Raw genomic sequence first — 16,548 nt, 5'->3', positions numbered from 1 at the left:
GGTTCTCTAGTAGTAAAATAAATCACACCGTTTTTCTCGTTACACTTTCTTACCTGCCCGGCTCGCAAAAATGCCGTCAATTCTTCAGGTCTCCAATATCCTCCATTACAGCTGCTCTTCAGTAGCTGTAGTGTTTGTTTCGGTCGTTACTATCCTCAACGCTGCTCGTACCACTGGAAAAACAACTACCCCACGGAATTATGACCGTATTGCTATTGCGCTTTTGATCTTGGGGTACTTGGCTGAGGGTATAGCGACGTTTGTGCAGGAGAGTCAGCAGAGTAAAGAGCCTGAGACGATACATCTTGTTGTTCTTGGTTCTCTCTGGGCGTTTATCTGGAGTCAGCGAGCTGCACCACGGTTGTTAGTCCTCGGAACATCGCTCATCACTCTTGCCTTCGAGATTCCGCTGCAGATATTCTCTGCTCTCAACAGCCAGAATGATATCTATCATATTATACAACTCGCCTCTCAAACCTTCAGACTTCTACCTCTTCTTTTCCTCATGATCTACCATCTCTCCAACAGTGGCAGATTCTACACCCCCGACTCAGAAGCAGAAGAGTCGCAGCCCTTTCTTCAATCAAACGGCCATGCAAACGGCAGAGCATGCCCAAGCTATGGGACGGAGACATCATCAGACACGGAGGTCGATGATGATGAGTACATCTCGGGCAGCGAAACAGAGGAAGACGTAATCGACATCAAACGCCAACGCGCAAAGAAACTTAAGGAGAAGGGTGGTTGGCTAGGCTACCTTTCTGACTTTTCTATCTTCCTCCCCTTCTTGATCCCCAAGAAAGACCGCAAAGTCCAACTCTGCATTTTGATCTCTCTGTTCTGTATCCTTGCTACTAGAGTCTTCAACATCCTCGTTCCTCGTCAACTAGGCATTGTGGCCGACCAACTCCTCGCTAAGCAGAATCCCTTCCACGCTTTGTTCATCTGGCTTATCATGAGCCTTGCTTCTCACGACGTTGTAGTCGGACTCATTGAGTCACTGGCCAAGATCCCGATTAAGCAATATTCATACCGTTCTCTCACGAACGCAGCCTTTAACCACGTTCTGTCGCTGCCTATGGAGTTTCACTCCGAGCGTGACTCGGCGGAGGTTATGAAAGCCATTGAGCAGGGTGAAGCATTAACCAATGTGCTTGACATGCTCATAATTGAGATTCTCCCCACTGTCATCGACTTGGCTATCGCTTTTGTCTTTCTGTACTGGAAGTTCAACAGCTACGTCGCTCTCGCTATGGCCATTGGCTCAGTCCTCTTCGTTACCTTCGAAGTCAAAGCCACAGGCTGGAATCTCGATAACCGACGAGAGTCTACAAAGTCCAAGAGAGAAGAAGTTCGTGTTATGCATCAGGCTGTTCAGGGCTGGCAGACGGTCACTTACTTCAACATGTTCAACTATGAGAAGTATCGCTTCGGATCTGCGGTGAACAAGCAGCTATCTGCTGGTCTGAATTTCGAGAAGACGGATGCGTACATCCAGCTGTTACTCAACGCTCTTATTCCCTGCACTTTCTTCACACTCGCGACTCTTGTTATTTATGATGTTTGGCACGGCGCATCATCGCCTGGCGACTTTGTCTTCTTCATTCAGTACTGGGAGTACTTGGTCTGGCCATTGAAGTTCCTGTCTCATAGTTACAGACAACTCATGTCAGACCTGGTCGATGCTGAACGTCTACTTTATCTGCTGCAGACGAAGCCCACTATCACTGATAAGGAGGGTGCTAAGGATTTGGAGAAGGTCGAGGGACGTGTTGCATTCCATGATGTTTGCTTCTCTTATGATCCTCGAAAACCCACTGTCCAGGACCTTTCTCTGTCAGTTGAACCTGGACAGACTATTGCTTTGGTTGGTGAGACAGGAGCTGGCAAGTCTTCTATCATGAAGCTGCTGCTTCGATTCTATGATATCGATGAGGGGTCCATTACAATTGACGGTTATGATATTCGGGACATCACCCTCAGCTCACTGAGGAATGCTCTTGGTGTCGTTCCTCAGGATCCTCTTCTCTTCAACGCATCGATCCTTGAAAACATGCGGTACGCTCGACCTTCCGCAACAGACGAGGAGATTTACGCTGCTTGTCGCTCTGCAGCCATCCACGACAAAATTCTCAGCTTCGTTGATGGATACAACACTGAGGTTGGAGAGCAGGGTGTCAAGCTGTCAGGAGGAGAGATTCAGAGACTAGCAATCGCTCGAGTATTCCTCAAAAATCCCCCAATCTTGATTCTCGATGAGGCTACAAGTGCAGTTGACACGAATACAGAGTCAAGTATTCAGGGTGCTTTGGATGAGTTGAAGCGTGCAAGGTCGACGTTCATCATTGCTCATCGACTATCTACGATTGTTAGCGCAGACAAGATCTTGGTTATTCACAATGGACAGGTCGTCGAGTCTGGCACACACGCGGAGTTGATCTCAATAGACGGAAGGTACAAGGAGTTATGGAACAAACAGGTTGGTAACAAGTAGGAGCATACATAGATGAGCATGGCGTTTATTATATTTGGGGTATTATTGCAATCTTAGACTATCTATAAATTCATTTTGTCAATCTTTCGTATCTCCTCCAAGCAACAGTTTAGTCATACACCGAAGCCTTTGACCACTTTGATCTCGCCCTGATTCTCTTGCCATAGATATAAAACACAAACGGAACAGGAATTAATAACGCTGCAAACCCACCAGTGATACTAGACCCAGGGCCAACACCAATATTATGATACAGCGGTCCAACCACTAGAGGAAAAGCAGCTGCGAAACAAGATCTAAGAAACGTATTGGCCGCGACAGCTGAAGCCGCGTACATAGTAAACGTATCGACTAGATAGTTCAGTGCAGCTTGGAAGATGGTAAAGAAGCCTGTTCCTAGCAACACGAGACCAATGCATGGAACGACCCAGTGAATATCTTTCTGAGCAGTCCATCCGATGAGGAACTGACCGCCGCTGAAAATCACGGAGCCAACCATCATAGGAGGGAGACGCTTTTCAGGAACAGCGCGGTTTCCAGCTGCATGGTAGGCTTTGTTGTAGAGGAGCTGGTTGTATACGTTTGCTCCGCATCCGAGAATGGCTCCGAGGAGAATACAGATGAAAGGCAGTGAGGAGACTAGAATGCCCCAGCCTCTGATCTCTCTGAAGATAATGGGAATAGCGCCAAGTTGCATGTACAGAATACCATAGCAGAAACTGGCATACAGCGCAACGAGGAAGCAGATAGGCGTCATGAGGAGTTGTACAGGTCTGACCAGGAACTTTCGTGCGAGTTCTGAGATACTAACATCCCACTCTTCGAATTTTGCATGTAGCGCCCAATTGCCTGTTTCATGACGCAGTCTCCTCGCCTTGTAGATGAGTAGGTTCGGCGGGTAACTTTCATCAACAAAAATAACAGCCAGCGTCAAAAATATGATCTGAACAATGCCAGTCAGGTACTCAGTCCACCTCCAGCCAAGACTCGGGTCCTGCACAACAGCAGCTGAAACAATAGGACCTAAGACAAAACCGTCAGCCAAGACGAACCTCACAAACTATAAAAGTCAGACTTACCGAGAACAGGACCTCCAACGACGGCCATGGCATACCCCGCCATAGCAATTCCCCTCTCCGACGGCAGAAACAAATCGCCTAGAACACCACCTGTGTTAGTAACAGGCGCTGAAGCGAAGAACGCACAGAAGAATCGCGTGATCATCAAAGTCTGAAAATCTTTTGCGACTGCACTTCCGAAACTGAAGCATATCGCGATAAACATGGGAATAAGCACCGCTTGTCGTCGTCCGTAGACTTCACTCAACGGCGCCCAGAGCAAAGGCCCAATTCCAAACCCAACAAGAAATAGTGTTGTGCCGAGAGTAGCGACTTGCGTTCCGACGTGGAAGTGCTTGGCCACTTGCGCCGTACCAGACGAATACGACGAAGACGCCCAGGTCGCTGACATGGTAACCAACCCGTACAGCATCGTGGTCAGGATCTTCTTCTTGTTAGGCCAGTTCATCGGCCTGTACGGATCATCAGGCCCGTCAAAGTCAACGAGCTGATCCTCTGTGGTTTTGACATGCGCGAGAGGATGCGTAAACACCGGGATAGGCCGTGATCGAATCCTCGATAGAACAGATTCTCGCCGCGACACAGTTCGCGTCATGCTTATTCCTGTGTTTGGTGCGCGGATGCTCTGCCATTCTGTGTCGCCGAGGGAGTATGTTCGAGAAATGTCGTCATTTTGATGGTTGTGGTGTGAAGACGATATGGATGATTCTTCATCGCTGTGTGAAGAAGTATGAGATTCTCGGCGATCGTTGTGATCTGAATGTGCAGTTTCGATTTTCTCCATGGTTAATCCACAAGTTAATTGAACTAAACTTGATCAGAAAGAGAGAAGATCGCAAAGTGGAATGTCGTGTATATTTATCAGAAATGATCGGTGCCAGATTCGGCGACTAGTCTCTAACACCGAGCCATGCTAAAACTCAATTTCTCCTTGCAAAAATTCATCAGTGGGGATGGTCAACGAATGGCTGTTGCAGTTACGTCATTACTCTCGAGTTATGTGGCGACTTTACTCGCTGTTCCTGATATGGGTAGCCGTTAGTGGATAAGTTGGCGTAGTGATGATTTCCGGGAATAGTCTGTGAATAACCTCATCGGCACGGGAATGCCGATCGCGGCCCGAAAGTAAGCAGAAGTTTCTCAGGGTTGTTTGTGAAGACGCGAAGACGCGATGGTATCTCCGAGCCGAGATGATGATCTCGCGAGATAATTATAAATTGCTTATTGTAGTACGGAGAGTTTTCGGGGATTATTGAATGGGATGCACGAAAGCTTGGGAGTCGGGACCGATGAATAGACTTTGGAAAGTTTAGTAGATCTTATGAAGTGTTTAGACTAGTTTATCATGGCACCCTGATGTTACATCAGAAGAATTTCTTGCTTGCTAAAGCTACTCTAATATCTTCAAAGCCGAGACTTGTTAGACTCGCCCTTTGCGGGCTTCCATTCAAAGTGGTGCTTTCCCTTGCTTGGTTCACCCCGATGTTCCTCCTTCAGATCGCATCTATGGTTGCCAAAGTAATCCAGCTCCACTTCTGTCAACTGCGTAGGCAGATCCACCGAAGTTGAATACTTATAGTACTCCAAGCTCTGGCTCATTGCTGGAATCACCATGTCAGCCTCCAAGGCTGTGATGGTGCACCGCTTCATTGACGGGAGAAGGCTGGTTAGTTGTTTTCCGAGTTGGCTGTTAGACAAGAGGTTGTTCTTGCTGGGTAATTCGCTGTAGACTTTGTGAAGAAGATCCATGATACCCCCAGCTTGAATGATTGACCCGGCGCTCCAGACGTGCAGGAGGTCTTGGTAGTTGATGTGCCATTCGCGCTGCTGATCCATTTCACGAATGATCTGCAGACCCTGCGTGAAACACAGCAACAGACAAAAGTACGTCGTCTTTCGAAGGTCTTCGATAAAAGCTGACCGCGACGGGACTTTCATCGCTGAGGGCTGCCAACGTCCTGAGGCTTCAGCATTAGCAGCGCGCTGGCTCAGTTCAGCTGACGCACATCTGAACATATGCGCACTGACGATATTCGCAGCAGGGACGTGAAGTCTCACCGCCTCTTCACAAGACCACGTCCCCGTGCCTTCAGTATTATCAACGTCCTGCACAACCTTATCCTGAATTCTTCCCAGAACATATCGGCCCTCCTTATCTTTCGTCCTGTTGATATCAACAGCGATGTAGATCAGGAAAGTATTGTAAAGTTCCGGTGTTTCATTCCACTTCTCAAAAACACCAGCTGCTTCCTCATAGCTGAGCTGAAGACCCTTGGTAAGGATGTACCAAACTTCGGAAATAACTGACATCATGCCTTGTTCGATTCCATTGTGGATCATCTTGACATAATGTCCTGAACCGCCTGGGCCAATTGGGCTGGTGCATGGCTTTCCATCGCGATCTTTTGACGCGACTCTTCTGAGAAGCGGCATGATGATTTCGAGGGCTTGGGGGTCGCCGCCTGGTGACATTGACGGACCGGCTCGTGCGCTCTGATAACCGCCTGAGACGCCACACCCGACATAAAAAATGCCATCTTTTGCAAGATCCGCTTGTCGTCGTTCCGTGTTGCCGTAGAACTCGTTTGAACAGTCAAGAATGATATCTCCCTTGCTCATGTACGGTCGAAGAGCCTTGACACATTCGTCGCCGGGATTTCCGTGGGGAATACTAAAGATGATAATTCGTGGATGGTTCTCAGAGTAGATTTCTTCGCAGAGTTGTTGATAGCTGTGTTGTCGAAAGACTCTCGTTTCTTTGTTGACGTCCTTGACCATTTTCTCAGCGGCTCTCATGTTATATTCACCTGTGATTGGTCAGCGGCTGTCAGCTACGGTGAGATATGCCGCGTACTGATGTCGAAGTAGTAGACTTTGCAGCCTTTCTCAGCGAAGAGGAGGGACATCATAGATCCCACACTGCCCATTCCTACCATACCTATCTGTTCATGACAACGATGAGTAAAGAGTTGATATTGTACCGTGTTTTAAACTCACCTTCGCTATCTGTCTTTCTAACATAATGAGCTTTGCAATCGTCGTGACATGGAAAGCTTGTTGAAGGCCAAGGAAAAGGTTTACTTAAGATCCAGGTAATAGTGTTTTTGCTTATCTGATATGGTATGTCGTCACCAGGATGTATCTCCGTGAAAACGTTTGGCAAAGAATAAGGGTTGTATCAGTCTGACGTCAGAGTGAACAACGAATGTCGACCGCTGTGCTCATTCCCCCTGACAGTTTTTATGGAGATTCTACACAGGGCCAAGTGGAGGCATAGAACCTGAGGCCTAAAACGTTAAGAATGATCTACAGAATTAAGGTATTCGGCCCTATTTGTTGAGGTTAAGCCTGGGGAGCAAGGGCAATTTTAGATTTTAGTAACTAAATCTAAAAGTTAACTTTATGAAAGGCCTTCAAGCTTGTATAAGATCTTCTCCAGTGAGTTGCTTAGTTGACCTTGAGATTTGCTTATGATACCTTATATCGTGTGATCTGAAGGTTAAATCTTATAATTCAGAAATAGAAGCACATAAGGTTGGTCCTAGTGCCAAAGTGTACTATCTTGTATAAACCTATTGGATGAAGCCTCTAGAGACTTTGACTTAACTGTGCACTGCGGAGGTTTATACAAAGGAGTGAGTTTAAAATTTTCCCAGCAGGGCTTTTTTGGACTATAAAAGGAGCCCTTGTCTCAACCCATTTGCCTCTAGTCGTTACTCTCCTCGGTACCTCGACGATCAACAGCAGAACAAAACCCTTTTCGCTCAACATCAAACATCACCAACCATGGATCCATTCTTAAAACTCCCTTCAATCGTCCAGAGTGAGATACTGGTTCATCTTCAGTCTGAAATAAGCATCAAGATGGTAATTCAAGCCTCACCCTCCATGCTGTGGCATTTCGTTGCTTACAAGAAAAGTGTCCTCCGCCGCATTATGAACGACATCTTACATGAAGACACCTCTGGTGTTCTCCTCCGAGATGCCCAGGGAATCATCTACATCTCAGATAAAGCTTCGGCCAAAAATTACCTGGAGACGAAAATGTGGATGACCATGGAGCTGCCCGACACCTTGGAACAAGACCAGCTTGAGAAACTCTGGCGTTTATTCTCCCGCATGATCACCTTCATCGAGGATTATGTCTCAAAAGCAACGAGTGCCTATCTTCCAAGAGCTTATCTCGGCATTCCGGACATTCTCAATGGCAGTGGAAGCTACTTTAAAGGGCAGAGATTGGACACCGAGGCCGTTAGATTCATGAGTCTGACGAGGGCCGAGCGACATCGGTTCTTAAGTGCCTTTGCGAAATATGAGCTGTTTTGCAAGATTTATTATCCGCGGAAAAGGTTTCCGGAAGAATGGCTAAACATAGAAAAGCAGCTACTCGCAATTTCTAAAGATTCCGATTTGATGATGATGAATTCCGTCCATGAATATTATCAAGGTGTATACGGAGCTTTGTTCGCACATTGCCAAGAGTCCTGGTTACCTGACATACCTGAAACTCCCAAAAAAGAACAGTCATCTGACGCAAACATTCGCAAATCTTCTCGATACCCATTGCTTTTCCCCGATAACACCTACTTCAACGCTGAGGTGTATGAAGCGGATATGGAAATATACGGGCGATATCTGGCCCACGAACTTCCTCGTTTCGGATTGGACTGCTTGTCGCAAATACTATCGTTCATGAATGAAGCAGCAGGCCGCGAACATATTCTGAAAGCATGGCTTAAGACACTATCGTTTCGTTTCGGCATGCCATGGACCTGTCTGCTCCCCCAAAATCCTGTCAAAAGGGAACTTCGCCATTACAATCGGCTCCGCGACAACTGTGACGAACTCGAAGACGGAGAGATCCGAGAGGGCCATAGTGGAAACAGCTTCGTTAATCTAACCTCCGGTAAACATCAGCTTCCCATTTATCGGCAACGAGCTCGGGCTCTATTTGACGACAATAGACTGTATCCCAAACACGGCAATCATTTCCCGACGCTAGATGAGCTTGCTGGGACGATTAAAGAACTCAAGAAGACGCTTGCGCCAAATGTTGAGCGCAGCCGAAGGCGCTCTCAGAAGTGGCAGGACTATTGGGCTTCGAGAATTCTGGAGCCTCCCGACCGACAGTCCAGTGAGGGAGAAGTTGAGGCTTCTATAAATGGGCATCTGGGTCCTTGCGTGAGGTTTTTTGGTGCTCCTAATGACAAGCTGCCTAATAATCTGACGGGAACTTAATGAGGGATGGCTTATGCAGAAGAAGTTAGAAAGTACAAGAACATAAAAAGGTAACAGTTTCTTTCAAGTTCCCTTAGACTTATCTAAGCGTTGAATGATATTTATACAAACTTATCATAACTTTATAGCCCCCAATGGCGACATATTCCCTAGCTTTTATGGCTCTTATAGTATAATAACACACACGGTAAGCGGTAGGCGATTCAAAGACTTTTATATACAGATTATTTAAGAATTAAATACTTGTTTGAACTAATGGCTATGTTAGTACAATGGTGCCTCTACTATATGGGTATAACGCTCTCGCTAAGCGTCCTAAGAACTCTTCGCCGCCTTGATGATAACATCGCTAGCCTTCTCAGCAACGATGTACAAAGGAAGTGCGATATAGAAACCGGGAATCTTGGGGAAAACACTAGCATCAACAACGCGCAGGCCCTCAGTACCGCGAACCTTGAACTCAGAGTCCAACACAGCCATAGGGTCGTCATCAGCACCAATAGCAGCAGTGCATGAAGCATGGTGACCCCATGCCTCATCCTTGAGGAACTGCTTAGCCTTCTTCTCATTGTTCGTCTGGCTTCCGGGCCAAACTTCGGGGAACTCGCCGTCAAGAGGGATCAAATCGTCAAAGGCCTTGCGGGCGAACTCGAAGCCTTCGTATGTGGCTTGGAGATCCTTGTCGCCTTCTCCGTTGGCATTGACGCCGGTGTCGAAGTAGTTGAAGTTGATGTTGGGCATATCGCGAGGGTCGGTTGACTTGAGAGTGACAGTACCAGCGTTGTTGCGGCTGTGAGCCTTGAGGATGATCCAAGCCCAGTGCTCGGCGTCGGCGAGTGAGTCGGCGGCATAACCGGGGAAGTAGCCTTTGAACTTGGCTGGGGCACCAGAGATAAGGAGATCCGGCTCATCTTCGGCGACAGAGGACTTGAGGATAATGGCGATGGCAATGCCGTTGGTGCCATACACACCCTTCGTGATAGGACCAAGACCCTTCTTGTACTGCTCCAAGCAAGGGTCCGGTAGAGTCTCAAGGAAAGTACACTTAGACGTGATGACAAAGTCACTGTCAGTCTTACCAATGACGGTGTTCTCATACCGATCCTGCATGTTGGTTCCAACACCAGGAAGATCGACCAGGACAGGAATCTTGAAAGAGTCAAGCTCCTTCTTGGGACCGATGCCACTGAGCTTCAGGAGTTGAGGAGTGTTGAAGGAGCCAGCAGAGATGATGACTTCGCGCTTGGCCTTGACGCTGCCGGTACCAGTGGGCTTGGCTGAGCCGGAGCGAGGATCGGCGCGGTAGAGGCTTGCGCCTTGCATGTAGTTGACACCAACGGCACGAGGCTTGGAGCCGCTCTTGTCGAAGTTGATCTTAGTGACCTACATATATGTGAGTAGTGAGGCGATGTAGTAATCGGGCGACTTACAAGAGTGTTGAGCTTGATGTCAAGATGATACTTGCGAGATCCATCCTTGTTGACGGCCTTGGCAGTGTTGAGGATAAAGTCTCGGGGACCACCACGAACATTGTCAGTCATCGACAGTGGAACCTGGTAGAGACCGGTCTTGCTGGTTTGGCCGGGTGCATTCAGATCACGAAGCAAGACCTGGCCAAGACCTGCGACAGTGTTCAAGACGAAGCCGAGAAGACCCTTACCCATTGCCGAAGCAGCGGATATGATCAGAGACAGAAGCTTCTGATCCTCAACTACTAAGGAAAGTGAGGTCAAAGAGGTGCCCAACCAGCCACTGAAGCCGTGGCCGATGATACTGCTTGGGAGATACATGTTCTTCTCTATCTTCTCGAAGTAAGAGCGCATGTTGTCAGGGTTCCAAGAGTCATCACCCGTAAGACTGGCGATGTAAGACCAGTCACTGTCATGAGCAGCGATAGTGATGAGGGCATTGTGACGGGTACATCCACCGAGAGTACCAGCACGAGGATAAAGAACACCCAGAGGCTTCGCATCCTTAGGTGGGGTAAGTCCAGTATAGTAACTACCATCGGTCTTCTGGTAAACCATTTTGGAGTCCTTCTTCTGTTGCGTGGCGTCAGGGTAGTGATTGACAAAGTAGTTCCATCGTGTGTCCTCGAACTCAGTCGACATGAGATGCAAGGCGGGAACCTTCTCAACCCAATCATCGCCAGAGTCGCCGCCAGCGTCGATGAGAAGGACTTTGAAGCCAGCGACGGCGAGGTTGGCAGCGACAGGGCCACCACCTGCTCCAGAGCCGACGACTACATAGTCATATTCAACGGCGGTATCGCGTTTGCCGATGAAAGGATTATGCGACTTGGGCGAAGAACTGCCAATGCCAAAGTAAGTATGATGTAGTACTTGAGAGACTGGGGCACCTACAAAGCAGAGGCTGAATCAGCCAAAACAGAAATGCAGGTAATAACGAATGACAAACGCATGTTGGCTACTCAGCGCCAAGCACTTAGAAAACCCAAAACTGTGAAAAGAATGAATGGACGGCTTTCTAGAGCATGAAACCAGAATTCCAAATGCCGTGCCGTGCCAGGTAGATAATAAAGAGGAGAAATTAAGACCCTGCCTCACAAAATACTACCAAACCCCGCCTGTAAGAACGATCGCCAGGAGGTATTCCAGGAACAGAATCACGCATTCGGCCTCTCACACCCGGATGGAAACGTCGGTATGAAAGCGGAACGTGGGAGTCTGATCGATTCCGCTTATCAAGAACGGGCGAAGGATTCAGTGCGCATTGATAGAGTAGATTGACGGAATCCTTCTGATGCCCGAGAAAAAAGAAACGAAAGACACACGAAGTAACTCGAGGCGGAGACCTTGGGGTTCGTGGCCCCTGGACTAATGAGTTAACAAGGCGCAAGGTCGTACTCGCGCGTTACAGTCGTAATCGCGGTGGAGTTGGGCAGAAGGGGGAAAAGGGAACTTGAAATGCCGTCGTATCTGGTTAGTGACAGGGCAACGTGGTCAGTGTAGCATCGGCCAGGATGCGGAGATTCCACCTGTCATCTTGTCAAGTGAAACAATGACTTGAAATGGGTGATACAGGGCGGTATAAGAGAAATGAGAGGGTGCCAAAAATAACAGACTTCAGGTACGGATAACACAATTCCGTAGACTTTGGGGATCTGCCCGAGCCGCGAATGGCGATATTCGCAGTCTAGAACATTTAATATCGCCATTTCATTACAGCAGGGCTGACCGTTGAGCTAGACTACGGGGATCAGGCATGCTTGTCCCGTCTGTGCGACGGTGTCAGTTGGTGAAACATTTCCCCGGATGATCGTAGCTATAAACGGGCAAGCCTCAACAATAACCTCAGCACCAAGAACCCTTTTGGCTTAGATTTAGTCACTAGTGCATAACATAATCAACGACAAAGAAATCTCAATTCTTGTACGGAGTAAACAGCAATGAGTGAGTCAGGTAGACACTAACTAAACTTTTCCAGGTCCCATCAAATGACACGATGATCGACACAAATCATACAGGCTCAGACGGAACAGCCGGCCTCCTCTCCGTCCACGCAGTCTCCTCGTGGCCCTGCTCCCTCCCCATCTGCGTAAGTTCAATTACCGAAGAATCATCGTGGTGGCGCGAGTACCTGGTCGAGATCTCCGTCTCGATGGTGATCTGCGGCGTGTTGCCGCCCTTCCTGTCACCGGTTGGCTGCTTCGACTCTGAGATGTTGGCGTAGCTGTTCTTGCTGCGGTTCGTCGAAGCGAAGACCTTGGGGAAGACGATGCCGAAGAGCGCGCGGATGGCTGGCATGCAGGCGCAGATTATGCCCACGGGCACTTCTATTGTGCTCCAGTATCCAATTTCGACGTAGTCCTCTGCATGATGTTAGACCGGAAAGTGGGAGCAGGGGTGGTGAGATTTACGGGTTACGTTGCTGGTTGTTGCGTAGCTTGCTAGAGATTGAAGGCGGACTGCACTGACAATCGTGACGCTGATTTTGTTAGCGAGAGAAATGGCGTTGAGGAGGGAATCTTACAAGATGCCCACGCTGAACATGAGCATGAGCTGAATCTTCTTCTTCAGCGACATCGACAGCCCATAAAGCTCCTTCAGCGGTATGACCATCGTTCCAACATCGAGAATAATGTTCAAGATCGCCGCAAACCAACCCTGTAGATTGATGTTGTTGCACTTAGCCTTGAACTCTTTATCCCATGCTCTCCAAGCGCCCTCAATTGGTCTGCACTGGAAGATGGAAATGAGCTCAAACGTGATAAAGTATGCAACGTTCAGACCAATAAAAATCCAGCATGCCATTCGAATTCTTTTGCCAGGAAAGACTTTGAGATAGAAGAGAAGAATGGAGATCTTGGTGACGGGCAACGCTCCGAGATACAAAAGTTCGTCCCAATAGAATAGCTGGTATGTGTCAGTAAGGTGAATGTGTCGGAGGGAGATGGACTCACGTAAAGAAAATCGGTGATATCATCGGGATGAACGTTCCATATGTCTTTACCAAGTCCCACGCGCGATACTGCCATTTGTTAAAAGCGAACCGAGATAATTGACAAGTTTGGACTTACTCTGCACGGACAAAGCATTGAGCGGTATCATGAGAGCCTATACAATCGTGAGCGCTGGAGTAGAAGAGGCAAGCGGTATTACATACCACCGCAAAAAGCATGACCCAATCGTCGGATCCCCATGTTTGCTTCACAACAAACACTCTGGCCATGACACGCAGACCAAAGCCTATGAGGCCGAGAATTAGGAAGACGATACCGATGACCCATACCAGCGTTGTGCGATCGCGAGATGGCGCTTTGCAAGTATGCTTGGAGTAACTCTGAACCACTAACCACTCCATCAGTAGCCGCATGGGACAGCTAAGGAACAAACTTACACAAACTCTCCCGCACCGTACAATTCGCCGCGACGCAAACCGAGATCTTCTCATTAAGCTCAACATTTGTACAGATACAGGTAGTGTTCAGACCGCAAGGCGACTTGATCGCTTCCTCCTCGATACAGAGCGCCTACGTACGAGTTAGCCAACCGCATCTCGACGATGATAGAAAAGCTTCACCTACACCACAAGTTGGAGGCTCTTCGGGCGCCGCGGCGGCCGATACACCAAGCTGAAATAAAGCCAGTACTAGTGCCAGCGAACCAAGGGCCTTCATTGCCAACCGGATCAAAAAAACCATAAACGGTTTGGACCTCGGAGCGAAGAATGACAGAAGAAGAGAACAAAAACAGGTCGGAAACGCCGGGTGGATTGGTCCCTTTCAAATCAGCTTAAAACATCGACGTGCAGTAGAGGAAACAACAACATGTTAAAAAAACACGATTAGGAATGTTTCGATACAGGATATCCTTTTGGGGAGATCAGCACCGAGCCAAAGAGCCGGTTCTGCTATCAATGTCTGCCTGGATTATGTTATGTTGCTCTAACCGATGATACTCTACTCCATGACGAGCTCGCAAGCTAGTCGGCAATCTCAACATTTGACCCGGTGAATAGCCCAGGTCCGCTGGAAGCAAACTCACTAGCGAGAGAAAACTTGCTCTGGAATGTTACACTGTCAGCACGACTTTTTTGCTTTTGCTTTGCGCAGGGGATACTGGGTGATCAGCAGAGCGATAATTTGGTGGGGGGTAGGGTATCCTTGCGTTGTCTAGACGGTTGGCCCCTGGTGAAGTGGCAGTGACTGCGAGGAGGTTCCACTGGTTCCTTTCCGCCGGGAGAATGCCAAGTTCGCTTGCGTGATTTCCAGAGATTTGGATCATTCTGTCAAAATTGACTTGCATACTCTACATATCACGACATCTATCCCATAGTCTGCGCTGACTCGTGATTTACCCTGCACAGACATAATTGCTCGAGCAACTTGCATTAACCATCTGAGACACAAATGTCATGCGTTATTTTAGCTTTCAAACCAAAGTCGGCACTTCACAAAAACTTATCCCCATTCATAAAGCAGCGTCACATCGGGGAACTCAAACTAGAAAACGTGAAACGCCCAACGCCCTTTAGGCAAAGTCTTTCTTCAACGGGTATTGCTTCCCCAATTCGACCTAAGTGATGTGTTTCACACAATTACCGAATCTGGCTGGCTTTTCCACCTACCGGCATGCTTGTCCCGGTTCCGTGGGTTGCGGCTGCGGCCTGTCAGGAGAGGGGGCAGGCAGATCTCAATATCGACCGGGACGGAATATGATTGCGCAATGAGGGTAGATAGGGAAGAGGCTAGCTAGCCAAACACGTCGTATGTTTTTCTAATCCTCTCGGCATTTCTTCTACTTTCTTCACACTCGTTTTTGTTACGCTCATTTACTAGCTAGCTACTCGTCATGCAGTGGCATTACTTTCTTTCACTTTTCCTCTGCGTTGGTGTTTATGGCTTCCCATCATACCTCGAAGGTCCTGTCGGAAAGGTCGTTTCTGCAAGACTCTCGGGGAAGGTGAACGATGCGGTTCGAAGTCATGATAAGAGGCTTTCGCTTGGTCTCGCGAGCAAGCCTATCAAGGTAACAGGCGAGCACGAATTTATCCCACCGAACTTTGAGAAGGGTGACCAACGAGGGCCCTGTCCTGGCCTCAATGCGCTGGCGAACCATGGATATATCAGCCGTAAGGGTGTTACAAGCCTCGTCGAGGTAGCGGGTGCTATTAATCAAGTTTACGGAATGGGAGTAGACCTGGCTACTATCTTGGCGACCATGGGAACAGTCTTTGTCGGAAACCCTCTGTCTCTCAATCCAGGCTTCTCCATCGGCAACACCGCCAGTGGCTCACAGAATATTCTGGGTAACCTCTTCGGGCTGTTGGGAACACCACGAGGTCTGAATGGTTCGCACAACATCATCGAAGGTGATTCGTCCAACACGAGGGATGACCTGTACGTCACCGGAGATGCATCTACCATGGACATGAAGCTGTTCCAGTCGCTCTACGACATGGCTTCTGAAGAGGGTACTTATGACTTTGACGCTTTCGCGAAGCGAGCGAAGCTTCGATTCCATGAGACTGTTGCTACCAATCCCAACTTTTACTACGGGCCTTTTACGGGGATGATTGCGCGAAATGCGGGATACTTCTTTGCTTGCCGGTTGCTTTCAAACCATACTGTTGGAAGCACTGAGGACATCATGGGTAAGTGAAGTATTTCTGAACTTACAGTCAATTTGCTGATGACAGATAGACCTTGGAACACTCAAGAGTTTCTTTGCTGTCCATGAGAAAGATGGAAAGCTTGTGTATAAGCGTGGCTGGGAGAGAATCCCTGAGAACTGGTACCGTAGATCAGTTGACTACGGTCTTATCAGTCTCAACTTGGATCTTCTCAACCTGATTACCAAGTACCCTGAGCTCGGAAGGTGAGTAAACCTATGCAAACATAAAGGTATATACTAATGAATACAGCATCGGAGGCAACATGGGAGAGGTGAACAGCTACGCTGGAGTGGACGTAAGCAACATCACCGGCGGAGTTCTCAATCTCACCAAGCTTCTCGAGGGTAACAACCTTCTTTGTTTCGTCTTTGAGATCGTCAAGACCGTTGCACCAAACTCTCTCTCGACTTTGTTCTCTATCATTGCGACTCCACTTGAACTCATTACTGACGCTCTTGGCTCCGCCCTTCTGAACCTCGCTTGCCCCGCCTTCAAGGACTTGACTGTTGGTGGACAGAGCTTTGAGGATGGAATCAAGGATAAGTTCCCCGGTGCCAGCCTTGGTTCGTCTGTCATCTAATCTCTAATCATTTGATCCCT

The 16,548-nt window shown here is 48.3% G+C and overlaps 7 protein-coding genes; 3 read left to right on the top strand and 4 right to left on the bottom strand.

The window, feature by feature from the left end:
- Nucleotides 1-70: 70 nt before the first annotated feature.
- FFUJ_11980 (related to vacuolar membrane protein HMT1) lies at nucleotides 71-2,494 on the top strand (the record flags this gene model as incomplete). Its single annotated transcript, XM_023570939.1, has 1 exon — nucleotides 71-2,494. The coding sequence occupies one exon, from the start codon at nucleotides 71-73 to the stop codon at nucleotides 2,492-2,494; it is 2,424 nt and encodes an 807-aa protein (XP_023437974.1).
- A 109-nt stretch (nucleotides 2,495-2,603) lies between these two features.
- On the bottom strand, nucleotides 2,604-4,357 carry FFUJ_11979 (related to fluconazole resistance protein; the record flags this gene model as incomplete). XM_023570938.1 has 2 exons in its annotated part: nucleotides 2,604-3,517; nucleotides 3,574-4,357. The coding sequence occupies 2 exons, from the start codon at nucleotides 4,355-4,357 to the stop codon at nucleotides 2,604-2,606; spliced, it is 1,698 nt and encodes a 565-aa protein (XP_023437973.1).
- Nucleotides 4,358-4,977: 620 nt separating this feature from the next.
- On the bottom strand, nucleotides 4,978-6,594 carry FFUJ_11978 (related to 6-phosphogluconate dehydrogenase; the record flags this gene model as incomplete). XM_023570937.1 has 3 exons in its annotated part: nucleotides 4,978-6,380; nucleotides 6,428-6,515; nucleotides 6,571-6,594. The coding sequence occupies 3 exons, from the start codon at nucleotides 6,592-6,594 to the stop codon at nucleotides 4,978-4,980; spliced, it is 1,515 nt and encodes a 504-aa protein (XP_023437972.1).
- Nucleotides 6,595-7,359: 765 nt separating this feature from the next.
- Nucleotides 7,360-8,811, top strand: FFUJ_11977 (uncharacterized protein; the record flags this gene model as incomplete). Its single annotated transcript, XM_023570936.1, has 1 exon — nucleotides 7,360-8,811. The coding sequence occupies one exon, from the start codon at nucleotides 7,360-7,362 to the stop codon at nucleotides 8,809-8,811; it is 1,452 nt and encodes a 483-aa protein (XP_023437971.1).
- Nucleotides 8,812-9,126: 315 nt separating this feature from the next.
- FFUJ_11976 (related to glucose dehydrogenase) lies at nucleotides 9,127-11,233 on the bottom strand (the record flags this gene model as incomplete). XM_023570935.1 has 3 exons in its annotated part: nucleotides 9,127-10,194; nucleotides 10,242-11,121; nucleotides 11,175-11,233. The coding sequence occupies 3 exons, from the start codon at nucleotides 11,231-11,233 to the stop codon at nucleotides 9,127-9,129; spliced, it is 2,007 nt and encodes a 668-aa protein (XP_023437970.1).
- Nucleotides 11,234-12,290: 1,057 nt separating this feature from the next.
- FFUJ_11975 (related to integral membrane protein PTH11) lies at nucleotides 12,291-13,951 on the bottom strand (the record flags this gene model as incomplete). XM_023570934.1 has 8 exons in its annotated part: nucleotides 12,291-12,643; nucleotides 12,692-12,759; nucleotides 12,805-13,187; nucleotides 13,235-13,302; nucleotides 13,352-13,388; nucleotides 13,438-13,622; nucleotides 13,672-13,804; nucleotides 13,859-13,951. The coding sequence occupies 8 exons, from the start codon at nucleotides 13,949-13,951 to the stop codon at nucleotides 12,291-12,293; spliced, it is 1,320 nt and encodes a 439-aa protein (XP_023437969.1).
- A 1,174-nt stretch (nucleotides 13,952-15,125) lies between these two features.
- Nucleotides 15,126-16,528, top strand: FFUJ_11974 (related to oxidase; the record flags this gene model as incomplete). XM_023570933.1 has 3 exons in its annotated part: nucleotides 15,126-15,927; nucleotides 15,977-16,151; nucleotides 16,198-16,528. 3 exons carry the CDS (start codon nucleotides 15,126-15,128, stop codon nucleotides 16,526-16,528), a joined length of 1,308 nt encoding a protein of 435 aa, XP_023437968.1.
- Nucleotides 16,529-16,548: the final 20 nt, after the last annotated feature.

This window comes from Fusarium fujikuroi, chromosome FFUJ_chr11 (assembly GCF_900079805.1).
Source record: "Fusarium fujikuroi IMI 58289 draft genome, chromosome FFUJ_chr11".
In the NCBI taxonomy this organism is placed as follows: domain Eukaryota; kingdom Fungi; phylum Ascomycota; class Sordariomycetes; order Hypocreales; family Nectriaceae; genus Fusarium; species Fusarium fujikuroi.
The sequence above is the reverse complement of the archived record's forward strand: the minus strand, read 5'-3'. Positions and strand labels throughout refer to the sequence as shown.